A 19,119-nucleotide genomic window follows, 5' to 3' on the forward strand; every position below is an offset into this window, starting at 1 on the left:
AACTGCTTAGGTTGGGAAAGCCCTCTGAAATCATCAAGGCCACCAGTGAGCCATGTCCCCAAGTGCCACATCTTCAAGCTGTTTAAATCCCTCCAGGAATGGGGACTCCACCTGTGCCAGAGCTGAAGAGCCCTTTTAGAAAAGGAATTTTCCCAATTTCCAAATCTCCCCTGGCCCAGGCTGAGGCCGTTCCCTCTCCTCCTGTCCCTGTTCCCTGGAGCACAGCCCGACCCCCCCGGCTGTCCCCTCCTGGCAGGGACGTGTGCAGAGCCACAAGGGCCCCCCTGAGCCTCCTTTGCTCCAGGCTCAGCCCCTTCCCAGCCTCCTGAGCCACCCCTCAGATTCCTGCTCCAGGATAATCCTATTACCTCACCCCACAGCCACCTTCACACCAAACTGCTCAACACTTAGAAGTATTCCTAGGAAACTCACGAGCACAGAAACTTGGCTCCAGTGGAAAATATTATGATTAATATGGGGATCCATATCTTGCTCATTCACACTGATAAACTAAGTAGTTGTGTCATACAGCAGGGTATTAAAATTAATTTCCTTCTGCTCCCATGACTTGGGGCAGGATTCTCCTAATGATGCATATTAGCATTAGGAAGCTGTGCAACATGAAAATAGCTGGGTTTGCTGGAGGAAATTGGAATTGGGGAGTCCCATCAGTCTCAGAGAGAGAGCAGGAGCAGACCCAGCTCACTGAGAGTCTGTGTGATGCCAAAACTACAGCGAGAAGCAGGAGAGGGTCATGTGCCCTTCGTAAAAAATGTTGTAAAGTAAAAAGCAAAGGGGTGAAGGCAAACTGGGATGGCAGCTGCTCTGCATGGGAATTGTGTGCAAGGGTGGATGGGGAATGGAAGCTGCACAGCAAAGGGACACTGGAGATGCAGAGCTGGTTATGAGTAAAGTCTGTGGACACTGGGGCTTGGGACTGGCACTGAAACCAGGCAAAAATACTGCATCTCTCCACTGGAATTAGATGGACAAGAGAGTGAAGATATCAACAATGTTCCCTAGAAACACCAGAAATGGAACAGCTTTAGTTACAGGAAATTGCAAGAGTAAGGACAGACAGAGATCCTGAGCATGTGGCACACACGGCAGGAATGGCATTCCTGGAAAAAGGGCTCTGCTTTAACACTGGGACTCTTCTTTATTCTAAAACAAATTTATTTTCTCCTTAGGGAGTCATAGAATGGTCTGGGTTAGAAAAGACCTTCAGAATCACCCAGTGCCATGGGATACCTCCCACTGTGCCAGGCTGCTCCAGCCCCAGTGTCCAGCCTGGCCTTGGGCACTGCAGGGATGCAGGGGCAGCCCCAGCTGCTCTGGCAATTCCAGCCCAGCCAGGAATTCCTCATTGCCAAGATCCCATCCATGGCTGCCCTCTGGCACTGGGAGCCATTCCCTGTGTCCTGTCCCTCTGTCCCTTGTCCCCAGTCCCTCTGCAGCTCTCCTGGGGCCCCTCCAGGCCCTGGAATGTGCTGGAAGCTCTCCCTGGATCCTTCCCTTCTCCAGGGAACATCCCCACACATCCCCAGCTCTCCCAGCCTGGCTCCAGCCCTGGAGCAGCTCCATGGATTCCTCTGGGGTCTCTCCATCAGCTCCAGGTGCTGCTCTTTTGTCCCCAGGGCTGGGGCAGCTCTGCACGTGGGGTCTCACCTGAGTGGGGCACAGGGACAGAATCCACCCCTCCCGTGCTGCCCACAGGGGGTTCTGGGTCCCAATACCCATGGCCAGGGCATGTCCAACTTCTCCTTCACCAAAATCCCCATGTCCTTCCCCCAGGGCTGCTCTCCATCCTTTTCTCCCTCAGCCTGGGTTTGTGCTTGGGCTGCCCTGACCCTTGTGCAGCACGTTGCACTTTTAAGTAAATAATTAACACCAAATTATTTGCACAAAAACTCAGTGACTTCAGCACTGTTTTATCTCTGGGTTTTACTGCAGTCAAGAAGCACCTTCCTCCCATGAGTGGACAATGAAAACAGTGACAAATTCCCTTCCAAGCTCCACGTGTGACCACCTAAATCACAGCTGCACAACCCAGTCAGATGCAGAGCAGGGCAAGGCTGTTCTTCAAGTGCTTTGTTAAACTCTCTGCTATTGCTCTGCTGCTGTGGAGCATGTAATAACTAATAGCTCATGTGCTATCTTTGACCTAGAAACACTGGCAGCTGGTCGGGGAATTGCTGGGTTTTGGGGAAGTATCAAAAGGTTTTTAGCACATAAACCAAATTTATGAACAGTTATTCCCCCTGAGAATAGAATTGTTGATGTTTTACTATCACAGCTGTCACTTGTGCACAGTTATTTTGTCCTGTATTAATACCCTGGAAAGGTTGAGCATCTTCCCTCAGTCAGTGAAATATTTTATAATTGACAGGCTTCATCTGGCACTGAATATGGATAATTTTCTCCATAAGGAGCACACTGTGCTGACACTAATCTGTTCTGTTGTCATCTCCCTTTATTATCAACGTCTGCATTGTTTTTTCAGCAGCACTGAAGAACACAAATATGAAGCTTCTAATTGAAAAGGCTAAATAATCAAAAAGCCAATTAATCATTGAGATGAGCTCTGACACTCCATGATGCAACAGCCAGAAACACCACACAGGCATAACTGAAGTGTTTTTAAAGTGTGCTTATTTGATGTGGGAATGATCTGAGATTGTAATTAGCATTCTTTGTCACAGGTGACAGACTCAGATTGAACATTTCTTCATCCTGACATCAATTCTCCGAGCTCCACTTGCTCCCAGCCCACCTCCTGTTCCGAAATTCCCTCTGCTGCGCAGCCCAAGCTCTGTCTCTGTGCACCTTCCACTGAAATCAGGACAAGTTCAGCAACAACAAACCAGCCTCTTTCCATGCTCTGTCATTTCCAGAGCTATTTCCATCCCAATTTTCAAAATTCCCAGCACAGAAGCTCCCAGGTGACCCCATGAGGGAAGGTGGGATTGCAGGAGCTGTGACCCCTCTGCTTGTCCAGGTTTTCACTCTGAAATTTCCACCTCTCTGAAGAAATTCCAAGTCAGATTTGGAACACAGAGTTCGCTCCTCTCAGAGCTGGAACAGCACTTTTTTGTGTAGGAGAGATGAAAATTTACCTTGATGATAAAGTGGATGACAACTTGGAAAAGCAGAGGATTTTACTTCAGAAATAGGAGTCAGAATGAAAAAACAAGGCTTGGTACCACAGAAACTCCACTCAGAACTCCTTGCTGTAATCCTGCGGATTTCTAAACCAAGCAGAGAAACCAAGAGATGGCAGAATTTCCTATTTCACATCCCCTGGGGGTGGCACTCCAGCAGAACTCAAATGAAGTTATTTAAAGTTCATTATCTCCCTTGCACAGCACAAAAATGTATTTACACACATTGGAGGCTTCACTAACAGGAGCAAGTGAAGCCACTGTGCCAGTGACCTACATGAATATGAAAAATGACCAAGAAAAACATCTAAAAAGATGTAAAGGGTAAAAAAAGGTGAAAGAAAAAGCTGTCCAAGACCCATGGTTTATCAGACACCCTTTCCCATGAATTACTCCACACTAAGAGCACAGCTACAACCACCCCAGAAAAATCCAGGCTGGATAAAATCCCACTGAAGCTTTTTCCTCTAACACCAAGCCAGTTACTGGAGAAAAAGTAAAGTGTTCTGTGGAGTTTTTTTTGGTGAAGGATCTTAATTTTTAATTAAAATATATGAAATAATTTTAATATATGTTTAAATAATGCACCGATTTAGAATCATTAAACTGATTTCCCCTCATCTTTTCAAGCTCTTTTTCATTGCCAAGAACATGGGACTTCATTAATGTCATCTTCACAAAGGGAGGACAAAACACCGACACGGTATCGGATGTACCCTGGCTTTAAAATATTCATTAAGACCAATTACACACACTGATAATTTATGCAGCATGTTCTTCCTTCTAATCCAGAAAAACAAGGGGTTTTCTTCTGGCCTGCTAAGCTGCATCAATGAATATGTATCTTGTTAATAATTTTCACAACCAACTAACACAAAAAAAATCTGAATTAATCACCAATATATAAGCTCAGGAAGAAGGCAGAGGGGTAAAGGAGGCAAATGTATTCAGGCTGGAGGTTACAACCAACCTGGGAGCCAGGAAATGATGGCAGCAGTAATTATTTGAAATTAACATCCTATAAAATAATACCCTGTAAAGAATAGGAATGTTAACAGCAATATGTTAAGCCACTGTAAGCAAGTCCCACAGCTTCCCAAGCTGCTCTCTACAGTTTAATTTCAAGGCTGTGATGAGATAAAGACACAGAAGTGCCTTTTAAACATGGTATAAACTTGGAATTAAAATTAAACTCTTCATGTACTGATGGAGGAATCACTAATTCCACCCACTGAAAGCAGAAATTCGCTATGTCCCTTCACACTTCGCTTTTTTTTGTTGTTGTTATTTTAATTTAAATTATTTTACTTGGTGACACTTCTTCATTTCCACTGGCTCTTCATCAGCGTTGGTATAAAATAACCTCATTATTTCATTTTTCTGTCTGTAATTACCGTGACAGATGAAATCCCACAGCGAATGTGAGAACTTTGTTAGCAAAGAAAACAAATATTCTCCCATCAAACCTTCCACCTTGTCAATACTGAGCCAGAAGCAGCAGCAGCAATACAAAAATAACCCCTCTGGCCAGAATTTTAATCTTTATCTCCTTAAAAAAGTCATCTTGTAAATATAACCAGGAGCAGAAATGAACAGAAATGGAAAAAAAGGGGAAAAAATGTTCATTAGAAGTGAAAAAAAAGGTTTTACCCTCTCTTCCAGCCGAGCCAGCTGCTCTTTGTAGTAGGCATCATGTTTCTTCAGCTCCCTGTCCTTCTCTTCCAGCTGCCTGGCCTAAAAAAAAGGAACAGAATAAAAAAAATACTGAATCAAGGATATTATCCATAATTCTGGGCTTTTTCCTCCCCTCCTCAACAGCTCTGCCTGAGTTTGCCCAAATGGATTTGGAACCATCACCAGAATGCATCAGGCTGGGATTTATTTTTGTTTTTAATTTGAATTAACTTGGCAAATTACTTCTGAACTTAGGAAAACCTAATTCTAAACAGGTGGATATTTGGGAAGACCAAAATCCGTTTATATATCTGCTAAAAAGTGCATCTAAAACTCTCCTGTTCTGTTTAATTAGGAATCACTCCTCTGGAAACTCCCAGATTGGTTGAAGCTGAAAAACTTGACCACGAGATATTCCCATGTCCAAAAATCTAAAATAATACAGAATAATTTAAAATATTTATCTTTTCAATCCCAATATGACCTCAGTGTTCTTTTAAGAGATACTGCTCCCAGCAAATTGATGTTTTTGGCTTTTCATCTGCAGTACTTCCCATTTGCAAGGATTAAGAAGACTCATTAAAAAACAGAAAATACATTTAAAAAGCACACATGCACAGAGGAATTTATTAAAAATATATAAAGCTCTAAGTCCTGCTGTGTAAATAGCACACAAGTGATTTTTAACAAGCTATGAAGGATTTAACACCTAAATTATCAATTATCAATACTTTCCAGGTTCAGCATTTTTAAATAAAATATCTTGAGTGACTAATATTTATCTAGTAAAGGTCATTACAACAATTACACCACATGTTGTACAGATACAAGATTTGATTCCCTTTGTCAAGATCAATTTTTGGAATACATTAAAAAGTTTGGATTTTCCCTTGTTTCCTTATTCAACTGCTTACCTTTGTTTCTATGTCCTGAAGCATGTAAAAAATGTTAAAATTCAAATTAAATTTATTATATAATGCTGAACAGAAAGAATGCAAACAAAACCAAAAACCCACATGCATGTCAGGTCTATCTATGCAGGAAACTACTTGGAAATTGTTGGGTTTTTTTGTGCAACTTCTTCAAGAATACCCTAAAAAAACATATTTTGGATGAATTAAACTCTGTCCTTTGCCAGCCTCTCCCTCATAATTCCATGCCCTGTCCCCCAGCATTTAAATCAGCCCTGCCTTATTAATTACAGCTTTTCCAGAGCTCATTCCATGAAATACTCCACAGCCAAATTCCCATGTTTTGTATTGGTCATGGTTTGTTTCTCCTTGTAGATAATCCCTGATGACATCCCAGACTTGGTGCTTACAGAACCCCAAAAAATTCACTGCAGGTTTTGTGTCCACCCCAAACCATCCTCTCCCAAATATGGATTCATGGAATGGTTTGGGTTGGAAGGGATCCAAAAAATCACCTCATTCCAACCCCAACACCTTCCACTGTCCCAGGCTGCTCCAATCCTGTCCAGCCTGGCCTTGGACACTGCCATGGATCCAGGGGCAGCCACAGCTGCTCTGGAAACTTGTGCCAGAACACCTCACATTCCAGATCTCATATTCCATTCTCAGATTCCAGATCTAACATTCCATATCTCATATTCCACATCTGATATTCCAGATCTAATATTCCATATCTCATATACCATAACTCACATTCCATATCTCATCTTCCAGATCTAACATTCCATATCTCATATTCCATACCTCATATTACAGATCTAACATTAAAGATCTGATATTCCAGATCTGATATTCCATATCTCATGTTCCACATCTCATATTCCATATCTAACATTCCATTTCTCATATTCCAGATCTGACATTCCACATCTCATATTCCACATCTCATATTCCCGAACTAACATTCAATATCTCATATTCCAGATCTAATATTCCATCTCTCATATTCCAGATCTAACAGTCTACATCTCATATTCCATATCTAACATTCCATTTCTCATATTCCAGATCTCATATTCCAGATCTGCAAGGCATCTTCATGGGTACCCAATGCAAATACTCCATCTGTAACCATCCCATGATCCCCAAAACAAAGATCTCCAGAACATTCCTGTTGTGCAAAATAGGCCAGTGACAAAGAAAATACGTATTTAATATTCCATAAAGCTCAGGAGAACTCGGTTAAGGTTTAGTTCTTACAATCCAATCATGCTCCCCACAATTCTATCCATGAGCTGGAACTAAAATTGACTTTGGAAAGGCAATGGGATGGAATAAAACCCAGGGAAGAACCTCCTGACTGAATTCACTCACCCCGTTTCAGATGATCCATGAGGGCACAGCTTTGCAGGGTGTAAAGTACAACAGGTCAAGGGTACAGCAATGACAGAAGAGACAAAAACCCATCCTCATCCTCCAGGATTTAAGCTGAGCTTAATCCTTTTCCTCTGCCTTGCTGTGATCAGGGCACACAGTAACATTTATTCCAAGGCTATCCCTCTGAATGGAAGATTTTGCCCTGGGAATTTGATTTACTTGGGATGTTGGTTCGTTTTTTGGGTTGTTTTTTTGGGCTTGGTTCGCTGTCACTCCCCCAAAAAAATTAATCATAAAACCAGCTGGATTTTACTGCTCTGCAGTGACACTGCTCATTGCACTGATAAAGGAGAACTATGTATAAAATACTAAATAATCTGTTTATCCAAAGGTTTGCTTCCCTGTGTTGTGAAACTAACTGAAAGACTTGGTTGGTAAGTAAGAAAATCAGCAAAAAGAGTTTTTTTCCACCCCTAACACTTGTACAGTAATGCAGACACAGCAAAGTTCAAATGAATTAATAATAAATAAAATTATTCATTTATACAGGAGACTATAAATATGCCAACAGAGGAGAACTGAGCGCCAAAATAAAAACCTGTAAAGTAATATTATATTTATGGGGCTGCAGCAACAAGATCCTTGTGAATGTCAATGAGCTGCAAGAAAATAATTAAGAATAGCCATGTTTCCAATTAGCTGAATGCTGCACTTCAGGTGTAAATGAGGTACTGGAACAGGTTGGTTGTATCTTCATGAAAACCTCTGACAGACAAAACCTTTGCTTAGGTGTTTTCTAAAGAAAAACCACCCAAATTTAACGCCCAAAACAAATAACTAATATTAAATACAGGTTCTTCACAATCACAGGGAAATTGGACCAAGATGTAAAGGCCAGCCTGGGTTTTGGTTTCAAAGGTAGCACCTGGATTTAGACAGCACTGGCAGGAGTTGCCATCACTGGAAAAAAGGGATTTCTTCCCAATAAAAAATTCCAGGAATCACCTTGTACCTGACTGCAGGGACACCTGCAGAGCCATCCTGTGACAAAACTGAGCCCTGCTCACACTGGATACAACAAAAACACATTTATTTTGTCCTCTGTGGGGCACAACAGAGCATATAAGCAGCTGGTTGAAAATCTATGTTTGATAATTCAATTTTAAAAATTAAAAAAAAGGCATCTATTGCTGGATGCAGCAAGATTCCAAGTGTGTGTGGTCATAAATAGCTATTATTTAAGGTGAGGATAAAAAAAAAATTATTATCAGGTGGTTGAATGTAGGTTTGTGGGCAGATTTCAGACTCAGCTCCTGAAGCTTTTGGAAGTCCCAGGTTTGGAGCTGCCCCTCAGCACAGAGTCCAAGCTCCATGTTCATTAACATCCCAAAAATTTACAGTGGAACTGCTGAGATGGCTCCAGTTTGGGTTTTTCTGAGAAAAGAATGATCTGCTTCAAAATAAGAGCCCAGTTTGAATTTACAAATTAACACCAGCCAGGTGAAAGTCCCTGGAAGGTCTTGCCTCAGGGTCACCAAACATCAGGGGATGGGGCAGGTGGGCATCAAAGGACTGCTGACCTCCCAAGGCACATCCAAGGATTCCAGACCTGGCACTGGAGCTGGGGGATGGAAAGCTCCTGTCACTTCAGGTTTGTGAGTGAAGATTTTCCAAAGGAAATGCTGACAACAGCAATGAGGGCTCCTCTCCTAGGAAAGCCCACATGGAATATCTGCAGGTCTTGGGATGAGCCTGAAGGAAAAACTAATGGATTAAAGGTTAAAAGGAAGTGGTGGCAGCTCTCTAAGAACCATCCCACAGGAATCTACTGGCCGCTCAGGATGGGTGGGATGCACCAGAACAAGAGAGATCTCAAAACACCATCTTCATCATCTTCTCAAAGTAATGATCTTATCAAGACATGCTCTTCTCAAAACATGATCTTCTCCAAACATCATCCTCTCAAAACATCATCCTCTCAAAACATCATCTTCTCCAAACATCATCTTCTCAAAACATGATCTTCTCCAAACATCATCCTCTCAAAACATGATCTTCTCCAAACATCATCCTCTCAAAACATCATCTTCTCCAAACATCATCCTCTCCAAACATCATCTTCTCAAAACATGATCCTCTCCAAACATCATCTTCTCAAAACATGATCTTCTCAAAACATCATCCTCCCAAAACATCATCTTCTCAAAAGATGATTTTCTCAAAACATGATCTTCTAAAAACATCATCCTCTCAAGACACCATCCTCTCAAAACATGGTCTTCTCAAAACATGATCTTCCTCTACCACATTGTTGGAGGTTTTCCATGTCTTTTCCAACCTGAGGTTCACTGGATGAGCATATCCATGGGTTAGAGCTAGGTGTGAATTCCAGAGCTGGGAATTCAGGTCCAGGCTGTGAGTGTCACATTGTAAAACAGTTTTTGGGCATTTCATAAATCATGGTTTGGGCTGGAAGGGACCTTAAGGATCATCTCCCAAACCTCTGCATAAGCAGTGACATCTTCACCTCCATCAGGCTGCTCAGAGCCCTGTGCAGCCTGACCTTGGATGATTCCAGGGATCTGACATCCACTGAATTCCTCTCCCACTCACTCAGGTATAGCCCTGTGCCTCCACGTTTGCACATTGATAAAATCAGAGAAAGTTTCATTATTTGCACAAATTATTATGATCAGCAAAACTACTCTCCTCTTCGACTGCACTGAGTGTCCAAGAAAAATAATTCCCAATTTCCACATTTCATGGATGTTGAACTGCCCCAGTTTTAATTTTTAACCTTCTATTTCAGCATATAAATACACCCATCATACTGAACAGGCAACACCAGGAACTTAAGGATATTCTTGGGAACAGATGCTGCTCTCTTCCCCCTCCAAGTGTTCCTTTTAAATTACCATTACGCACAAAATCATCCCTAAGCACAAAAAAAAAAAAAAATGTGGACACATCACTTGAAAAGAGGGATGTTCATTTCCACTTGTGAAGGTGAAGAATTGTTAGGAATTGGAAATGGCAGCACCAATAATGCATCATAAAACAGACTCTCTGACAAGTGTAATTAAAACAAGCCTTTGTAATTACCACTAAATGTGCTACAGTACATTTTCTAAAAATAATGAAGTCCTAAAAGAGTGAGTTGAGCAGATAAAAAAGATCACACTGAGAGGAGGAGGCTAATGGAGAAAATTAAAAAATTGAATTTATGAACAAGTAAAGATCTAGTGTAAGAACAGAAGATGTGACAAGAAGCTTCATTTACTGAATCTCGTTATAGACCAAAGGAGAAAAACACAAATGTAAAAGTGCCAAGAAAGAGTTACAGATTCCAATCCTAATGTGAGTCATGGGAATATGCACAGGAAAACCCACAGGAACGTCTCTCCACCAAGGCAGAAATTCATTGAGGTTGTTGCCCCTGCTGCCTTGTGAAGGCTGAGCTAGAGCAGAGATTAAATGGAGCTATTCACTGTCCCCTAACATGAAGCTCTGAACTGCACACTAAAGCAGCTCAGAATGTGAAAAATATAAAAGCTAAACCTGAGGCATCACCCCAACAAGAGCTTCTACTATGCCAGAATAAAAATCTGAGCAAGGAAAATCTCAGAATCCCTCAGGCTGGAAAAGCCCTCCAAGATCATCAAAGTTGTGCCCCATCTCCACCTTGTCCCCAGCCCGAGCTCTGAGTGCCACACCCAGGAATTACTTGGAGACCTCCAGGGATGGGCACTCCAAACCTCCCTGGGCAGCCCTGCCAGGATGTGGGACACTGGAGGAGGAGGTGGATGATTTAGGGAGAGCAGGCACACCCAGAGAGATCCAGGAGGTTTCTGCTCAAACAAGGCCAAGGAAGAGGCCACAGTTGGCACCCCAGGGCTGTATCCAGTTGGAATTTGAGAACTTCCCAGCCTGGAGACAGAGATGTTCTGCTGAGCCTTCGCCATCTGCAAGGGACAGGGCCCATGGAGGAGAAGCAACAGAAGGGAAGTTCTGAGTCACCACTCACTCACTTGAGAGGACCCCAGGCTCTTCCAGCCTGATTTATTTTATGATCCTTACCCCAAAACAAGGGCAGAAAAAATCACACATTTCTACCAAGTGACCAGAAATGAGCAATTACAGAATTCCATCCTAGTTTGGGGTGGAAGAGACTTCCAAGATCATCTCATTCCAGCCCCTTCCACCAGCCCTGTCCAACCCACCCTTGTACAATATCAGCACTAAAGAAAAGCTGCCACTTCTCACCAAACGCCGAATGAACCATCTGGTTAGCTCAGCTTCAAAACAACAGACTCTGAAGACTTTATTTCCTTGCAAATAAAAATTAAAATACACTCATGACTATTCTAGTGATTAGCAACAGGCAGAAAAGCCTCGTGTTTCCATCCAACCGTGGTTCAAAGGAAAAAGAAACACTGAAAAAAATCTGAATTACATCTCTGTGTGTCACTGGGAATGAAAGAGAGGCATGACTTATTCCTGAAACTCTATCCATGCTTTTCACTCAGCCAACACAGTCCAAGGAGATCAAACATTTTAAAGACTATCTGTACTGCTGCCAGGTATTTGTAGCAATTCAAATATTGTCTCTAACCGTGGCTGACAGCTTCTGATGTTTCAGTCATATGTCAAATATGTAGTTTTTCACTAAACTGAAAGAAGCAGATTGCTCCACATGAGCCAAAGTGGATGAAACAGAGCAAGAGGACCGTTATCCTGTAAAATTCCGGGAAAAAACTGTCAGCAAACTGATTTAGGACTGTGTTCTACTTCCATCTTTGTTCTTGCACCACTGTTGTAGCAGATCGTAAATATTTTTGCCATTTTTTTACCATGTTCAGAATTGATATTAATGATGATTTTGCAGGAATACTTTTCAATTCCTGGATTAAACAACAGAAGGGTAAATAAAAGCTATTGCTAAGCACAGTCAGCCAATACTTGATGCGTTTTTAAACCTAACATGATCTAAAACAAAGCAAAACATAAGGAAGCTTTGGCCCTTCCAAAAATTCACCCCTGAAATCTAAAACCAAGAGAGAAGAAATTTGCACCTCAGTTGCCTCATACCCAAATATTCTAAGAAAATTCTGAAATTTGATCTTTCCACCTAGGACTCTTCATTCTTCTGTCCAAAACCCAGCACCATTTATCAACAATGCTGTATTATCATCATTTTAAAAGCCCCAGTTCTCGTGCTTTGTAAACTGAAGATTCAATGGACTGCACACAGAAAGACTGAAATAATTCTTAGGGATGCTGCATTAATAAAAGCAATAAAAATTCACCACCTCATTGAAGCCACTTCAAAGCCAATCTCATTTGGAATCCCATTGAAAACCTCCTGTATTTTGTGTTTATTAGAGGCCTCTCAGCATCAGGGGCCGTTCTCCAGAGTTATTTTCCATCTGTGAATATCCCACTTCTTCTATCAAGTGGTCCAAACTCTGCATAAATTGATATCACTCCCTCCCAGCACAAGGTGCCTCATTGCTCAATCTGTGATCCTGAGCACCAATTCCCACTGAAGGCAAAAAGTGACAATGCCCAAGGAGGGAAATCCACTTTGGAATAGCAAATAAAAGGACATTTATTGCTGCTCTGCTATTCAAGGGATTGATTTCTGCTCAAGACAAAGAACTGAGTCACTTGTAATTACATCAGTTTGTGTTTCGCAGTTTGAAAGATACAACACAAGCAAAACCTTCATCTTTGGGTGTTCAAAAAGGCACTAAAAATACAGATATCTGTTGTCTTAAAGGTATTTTATCTATGGTTTTTGGAATTTTGATCTTGTTAAAATGAATTCTTCTATTTAGTAATAAACAAGCCATCAAAACTCATTGATTCAGTCTCGAATTATGCAGCCATTTTATTTCCCAGAGATTCTCCTATTCAGCTGGAGAATAAAAGAACTGTAGCTAGCAGATCATTTCAGACTGCAGATGTAACTCAAAAACAAATTCATCTTTAAACAGAATATTTGACTTAACAGTGAAATTCAGGTATTCACCTCACCATTGCCAAGGGAAGATAATTTTGGAATGTCCAACTTTCCTCAAAGACCTTTTGGCATTGAGACACACAAAAAATTAATGTGGTAAAGGAAATATTTACACTAGTAATGTGTACATATATCAAGCTAAACTTTTATCCCAATTAATAAGTCAGGTTTTAGCTCTGTTTCATTTTTTTCCAGCACTCTGAAAACTCAATTCAAACAATTAACAGGACAATTTGCAGTTCTTCATATCCATAAAATATTTAACAAAGTGTGAAAATCCTAAGTTAATACCACATAGTTACCATAACTCTCTAAATTACTACCTACAAACAAAGATCCAGCAAAGCCCTGGGAAAGTGGGAGAACACAGCAGGATTTAATGCTCTTTGTATTTTAATTACTAAATTACAACGCTGGTCTTTCAGGGTTTTCTTTAAAGACTGAACAACTTATTCTGAAATAAAAACACCAGAGAATTATTACCTTGAGTAGAGCAGCTCTGAAAGGGGCTGGCATTGATTTATGCATCGATTATTGGTGAGCATTTTCCTTTTATATAATCCTATAACACGTGTCATTGAATTCCTGTGTCCAACTTCCACTCACTGCACTTTGATTTCTCTTCTCATTTGCCTGCAGAGTCTCCAGGGCAGAGCCTGGAACTCACTACACATCTGTGCAGTGTTTAACATAATTATACTTCAAGCTCTGCTGGTGTTTGTGTTATTCTAACAGAAATAAATAATACTCTAAGCACTGAAAATATTCAAACTGCATGGATAAAGCTGATTTACTGCAAGACAGGAAGGGAAACAAAGACTTGAGTTTTGTGAAGACCATAATAGAAAAATAAATGATTTTTTTTTTTTTTTAAAAGCCCTTGCCCTGTTCAGATGGTGAATGTCTGAGTGTGCCAGGAATCTGGGACTGGGCAACTAAACAAACCCTCAAACTTATGAACATAATTAAGTAATTGGAGACAGGAAATACATGGAAGAGAGGGACTGATGCTGACATTTCTATTCCATGCTCTGACATCCCTGTCATGAACATTTACTGACACAACATTTAAAGGGTTTAACACTGCAGGGATTGTTCCAAAAACATGGTACTGTATGGTCCTACTAAAATGTTTATACAGTTTAGTGTAGATGTTTGTCACACTTGGAAAGAATAAACCAGCTGTCCAACAGGATATTCAAAAATAATTCAATAGCATTTTATGCACAGAAAAATGTAAAGCAAGTAATAATGAACTTCAATGAAATCCTCAAGAGTTTCATGGAAATTACTGGATTGAAATGGCCAAAAAGACCAAACCAGAGAAGATCATGGCAGGTAAAATCCCAGAAGGGTTTGGGTTGGAAGGGACCTTACTGTGCCACCCCTGCCATGGCAGGGACACCTCCCACTATCCCAGGGTGCTCCAAGCTCTGTCAAACCTGGCCTGGGACATTTCCAGGGATGGATCCAATGAGGATGAGTTGAAAATATCTTGGAAGCAAAAGTCAGCACCAGCCAAGTAAAGCTTTTTATCCTGACTACAAAGAGAAAAACTTGATTTTCCTGCAGGAAAAACCGAGGCAAACTTGTCCCATGTGTTAAAACAACAGAATAAAAACAAAGGGAGATTTAGGAAGAAAAGGGGAAGGAGAAGACAGCACCACACTGAGATCACAGTATTTTATATAAATAAAATCCACATCCTCCCAGAAATCTGGTCACTCACTGTATATTTATATTCTGGTCACTGCAGAGAAAAGTTTAGGAAAAGAAAAAGCTGGAGATACATAAAGACCAAACCCCTGAGAAGAGCTCTGTGTACAGGAGAGAGGTACACAAAATAATTAAATGTTCAGAGAAGGTGAGCCAGGCTCTTCTATTTACTCCCTCTCATAATACAAGACCGAGGAAATATTCAGTGAACAGTGAAATTGAAAAGCAACAAATTTGAAACCAATTAAATGCATAATTAACCTGCAGAACTCATTGCCACAAGATATCAGCGAAGCCGATCGCTCAGCAAAACCTGGGAAGTTGAGATGTTTGTATTACCTCTGAAAACACCCAGTTTTACCTTTAAACTGCCTCAGACTCTGGATTCCTTGGAGCATTAACCCTCCTTTAACAATATAATATTATTGTAAAACAATTAACAACACTGAAATCTGTCATGTGTCAATTATTTGAGATCAGAAGCAGAAGAAAACTCCACGGAACTATTTTATTTGCAGTGGTGCTTGACAAAAAACCGGGTTTGAGTCCTAAATTTCAGCCCCTTTCAGCTGCTGTGATGCTGTATTTACCCAGCCAGAAAAACAAAGTAAGTTCAAAATCGACCTTGCCAGCTTTTTTTACCAGACTCAAGCTGAGGATTTATATGGGGATGACAGATCCACACCCAGAGCTTTGTGCAGAGCTGCTTCTCCTTGTTTGGGGCAGCAGCTAAGGGGGGTGAGGAACTGCTGTTAGATGGAACTCAAGGTATAAAACTACAGAATGTCATCAGCTGGGAAAATAAGAGTTAATGAGGAATTTAAAACTGCTGAGCCACAAACCCTGACTGGATCCAATGGCTTGAGCAAGTCTCTGCTCAGTGAATTTCCCAAAATCAGCCTCATCATCCTGAACACTGAGAAATCCAGGCAGCACAAAGAGCAATTCCCAGCCTGAAAAAAACACTGAAGTGCTGAGGAGCACATGGAAGGCAGGGACAGGGATTCCATGGCCCAGGTTCACCAAAGGAAACCACCACTGCTGGCTCCTCATGTTTCTCCCTTCCCACTTCAGGGACAGGAGAAGGAGCCAGGGAAACCTCAGAGCCTGGAGGGGCTCCAGGAGAGCTGCAGAGGGACTGGGGACAAGGGATGGACAGGACACAGGGAATGGCTCCCAGTGCCAGAGGGCAGCCATGGATGGGATCTTGGCCATGAGGAATTCCTGGCTGGGCTGGAATTGCCAGAGCAGCTGGGGCTGCCCCTGCATCCCTGGAATGTCCAAGGCCAGGCTGGACACTGGGGCTGGAGCAGCCTGGGACAGTGGGAGGTGTCCCCAACCAGGTTACCCATGGTGCCCTTCCTGCATGACCCCAAAAATGAGGAAGTACCCCATGCAGGAGGACTGCTGTGCCCTCGGGTCAACTCCTCGTGTAGCCTCAAGAAAGATTTTCCTTTCCTTTCCTTTTTCCTTCCCTTCCCTTCCCTTCCCTTCCCCTCCCCATGCCCTTTTCCATCCCCTTTTCCTTTCCATTTCCAGGCTCCCAGGGATGCCTGCCAGCAGTCTGAGTGCAGTCTGTGCAGAGTTTGGAGGCTCCACAATCCCTGTATTTTCCAAAGGAACACCATTATTTTAAAACTAACGTTTTTTCTGTTGTGGGTGAGAGCATCTGGGAGGGAAAGCAAACACTTAAAAGTGCTTTCTAAAAAAGAGGTTTCATCCCAGTCAATAGGATGCTTCAGAAAATAGAAACTGCCAAGTACCTCTATAATAATGGGGAAAAAAAACCCCCACCACCCTCTTTTGGGAGTTGCTAAAACATGTCAATTTTTATACAATCTTTTTTTCTGCCCAACGCTGTGAGTGCTCGAAAGCAAAGCTCTCTGCTGGATTTGTGAAGTGTAATTTTTTTCCTGCATGCCTCCAATCTATTTGTCATGCAATACAGCCTGTCCTAGCCCACAGTGAGAATTAATGCTTAATTTTCTAAACGTGGAGAGACACACCAACTATTTGCACAAGTAATGGCACTGGTATTTGCATGAAATTGAGAATGGCAAAGAATTGCTCAAATTGGATTAATTTGGAAATGATAGAAGAGTTACAACTTTGCTCTGTCCTTTAAGAGGAAGAGAGAAAATGTGCAGAACAAAACATGACTGATCATAAATAGAGAAAAGGAGCTCATAAAATGTTTATTCAGCCTTTAGAACAGAGTACACGACACCCTGCTGAGATTCAGGCTATTCAACAAGATGTGGCTCTGCAATGAAACAGGAAAAACATCTGGGTAGGGATTGAAGGAATTCTTCCCTGGGAGGGTGGGGAGGGGATGGGACGGAATTCCCAGAGCAGCTGGGGCTGCCCCTGCATCCCTGGAATGCTCAAGGCCAGGCTGGACACTGGGGCTGGAGCAGCCTGGGACAGTGGGAGGTGTCCCTGCCATGGCAGGGGGATGGACAGGATGGGCTTTAAGGTCCCTTCCAACCCAAATCATCCTGTAGTTCCATGAATAAAGGTGGAAAGTGTCCCTGCCTCACTGGATGGTGAGGCTGGAGAGGGGCTGGGAACACCAACCCTGAGAGGAAGCCCTGAGGGAGCTGGGGGTGCTCACCTGCAGAAAAGGAGACTCAGGGCTGCCCTCAGCACTCTGCACAGCTCTGAAAGGTGCCTGTGCTCAGCTGGGGCTGGGCTCTGTCTCCAGCAGCACTGACACAGCCACAGCACACAGTCCTGAGCTGTGCCAAGGGAAATTCAGGCTGGGTGTCAGGAAAAAGCTTTTCCAGCAAGGGGATAAAGCTCTGCCATGGCTGCCCGGGGAGGTGCTGCAGTCACCATCCCTGGGGGTGTTGAACAAGCCTGGATGTGGCACTGGGTGCCAGGCTCTGGCTGAGGGCTTGGGCTGGGCTGGGCTGGACTCCATGGGCTGCAAGGTCTCTCCCAACCCGGCCATTCTGGGAATTCTGTGGATGATCTTCAAGTTCCCTTCTACCCCAATGTAAAGAAATTCTCCTATTAAAAAATTTTAGGGCTAGAAGAGTAACAAATACAACGGAGGTTAAGATATTTCAAAAAGAAAGTTCAAAAAGGGGGGAAAATACATCTTTGCAGTGCAGGAAACAAGAAATTATATGACATGTTTTATATATAGCTATAATTGCATTTAATTGCCTTGCTACTATCAGCAAGTTATCCCATCTATCTGCGTGGTAACTCAGATATTCAAGTTCACTTGACACTCTGCCTTTATTTAACATAGACACCCGTGGATGGAAGGGCTAAAAAGCCTGGTTTTCCTAGAGAAAACCACTTTCTCATAATAATTTTCTCATAATAATTTTCTTATTATTTTTATTAATAATTTCTCGTTTCTTATCCTTTAGCAATCTCTGACCAACCAAAATGATATATAAATTATTGATATGAAGGAAAATACTCACAGGGATCTTCTGGTGCATTTGGAATTATGGAATCATAGAAGGGTTTGGGTTGGAAGGGACCTGAAAACTCGTCTCATTCCACCCCTGCCATGGCAGGGACACCTGCCACTGTCCCAGGCTGCTCCAGCCCCAGTGTCCAGCCTGGCCTTGGACACTGCCAGGGATGCAGGGGCAGCCCCAGCTGCTCTGGCAATTCCAGCCCAGCCAGGAATTCCTCATTGCCAAGATCCCATCCATGGCTGCCCTCTGGCACTGGGAGCCATTCCCTGTGTCCTGTCCATCCCTTGTCCCCAGTCCCTCTGCAGCTCTCCTGGAGCCCCTGCAGGCCCTGGAATGTGCTGGAAGCTCTCCATGGATCCTTCCCTTTCTCCATGGCAGAGGGACTCCAGACAAAATCTGTATTTTACCTTTCCAAAGCCAGCCAGTTCCTGGCAGTGACAATTTTTCACTCCCCTCTTTATTCCATGGAGCTCTAGCAGGCATTTCCTCCCTTCCATCCCATTTCTAGGTGTACAGGGCTGCATTTTCCATGCCCAAGTTAAATTGTGTTTGGGCACTGAGATCCTGACCAGGAAACTCTGCTAGGAGCAGAATTGTCATTACTTCCAGTGATTTACAGCTCCCAGAAATTCCAGAGGAAATCTGGAATTGGAAATCTCTGGTATGTGGAATCTCTCTCCAGGTGCAGAAATTCAGCTGCTGTAAACTAAAATTCAATAGTCTTGTTTGCTCCTGTGAAAGCTTAATCTGTAACACAGAGTGAGCAATAATCTTATTTAATGATGGGGAAAAACCTCACATCTCCTGAAACTTGAGTT

The 19,119-nt window shown here is 42.5% G+C and overlaps 1 protein-coding gene across 2 annotated transcripts in view; it reads right to left on the reverse strand.

Annotated features, from left to right (window-relative positions):
• The window catches only part of CHCHD3 (coiled-coil-helix-coiled-coil-helix domain containing 3), a 121,268-nt gene that overhangs the window by 42,280 nt on the left and 59,869 nt on the right, over positions 1-19,119 (reverse strand). For both annotated transcript variants that reach the window (XM_041413430.1, XM_041413429.1), the window contains exon 5: positions 4,812-4,895. In XM_041413430.1, the coding sequence (XP_041269364.1) occupies positions 4,812-4,895 (84 nt within the window). The remainder of the gene's footprint in view (positions 1-4,811; positions 4,896-19,119) is intronic.

This window comes from Onychostruthus taczanowskii, unplaced genomic scaffold (genome assembly GCF_017590055.1).
Source record: "Onychostruthus taczanowskii isolate IOZ18803 unplaced genomic scaffold, ASM1759005v1 scaffold41, whole genome shotgun sequence".
Classification (NCBI taxonomy): domain Eukaryota; kingdom Metazoa; phylum Chordata; class Aves; order Passeriformes; family Passeridae; genus Onychostruthus; species Onychostruthus taczanowskii.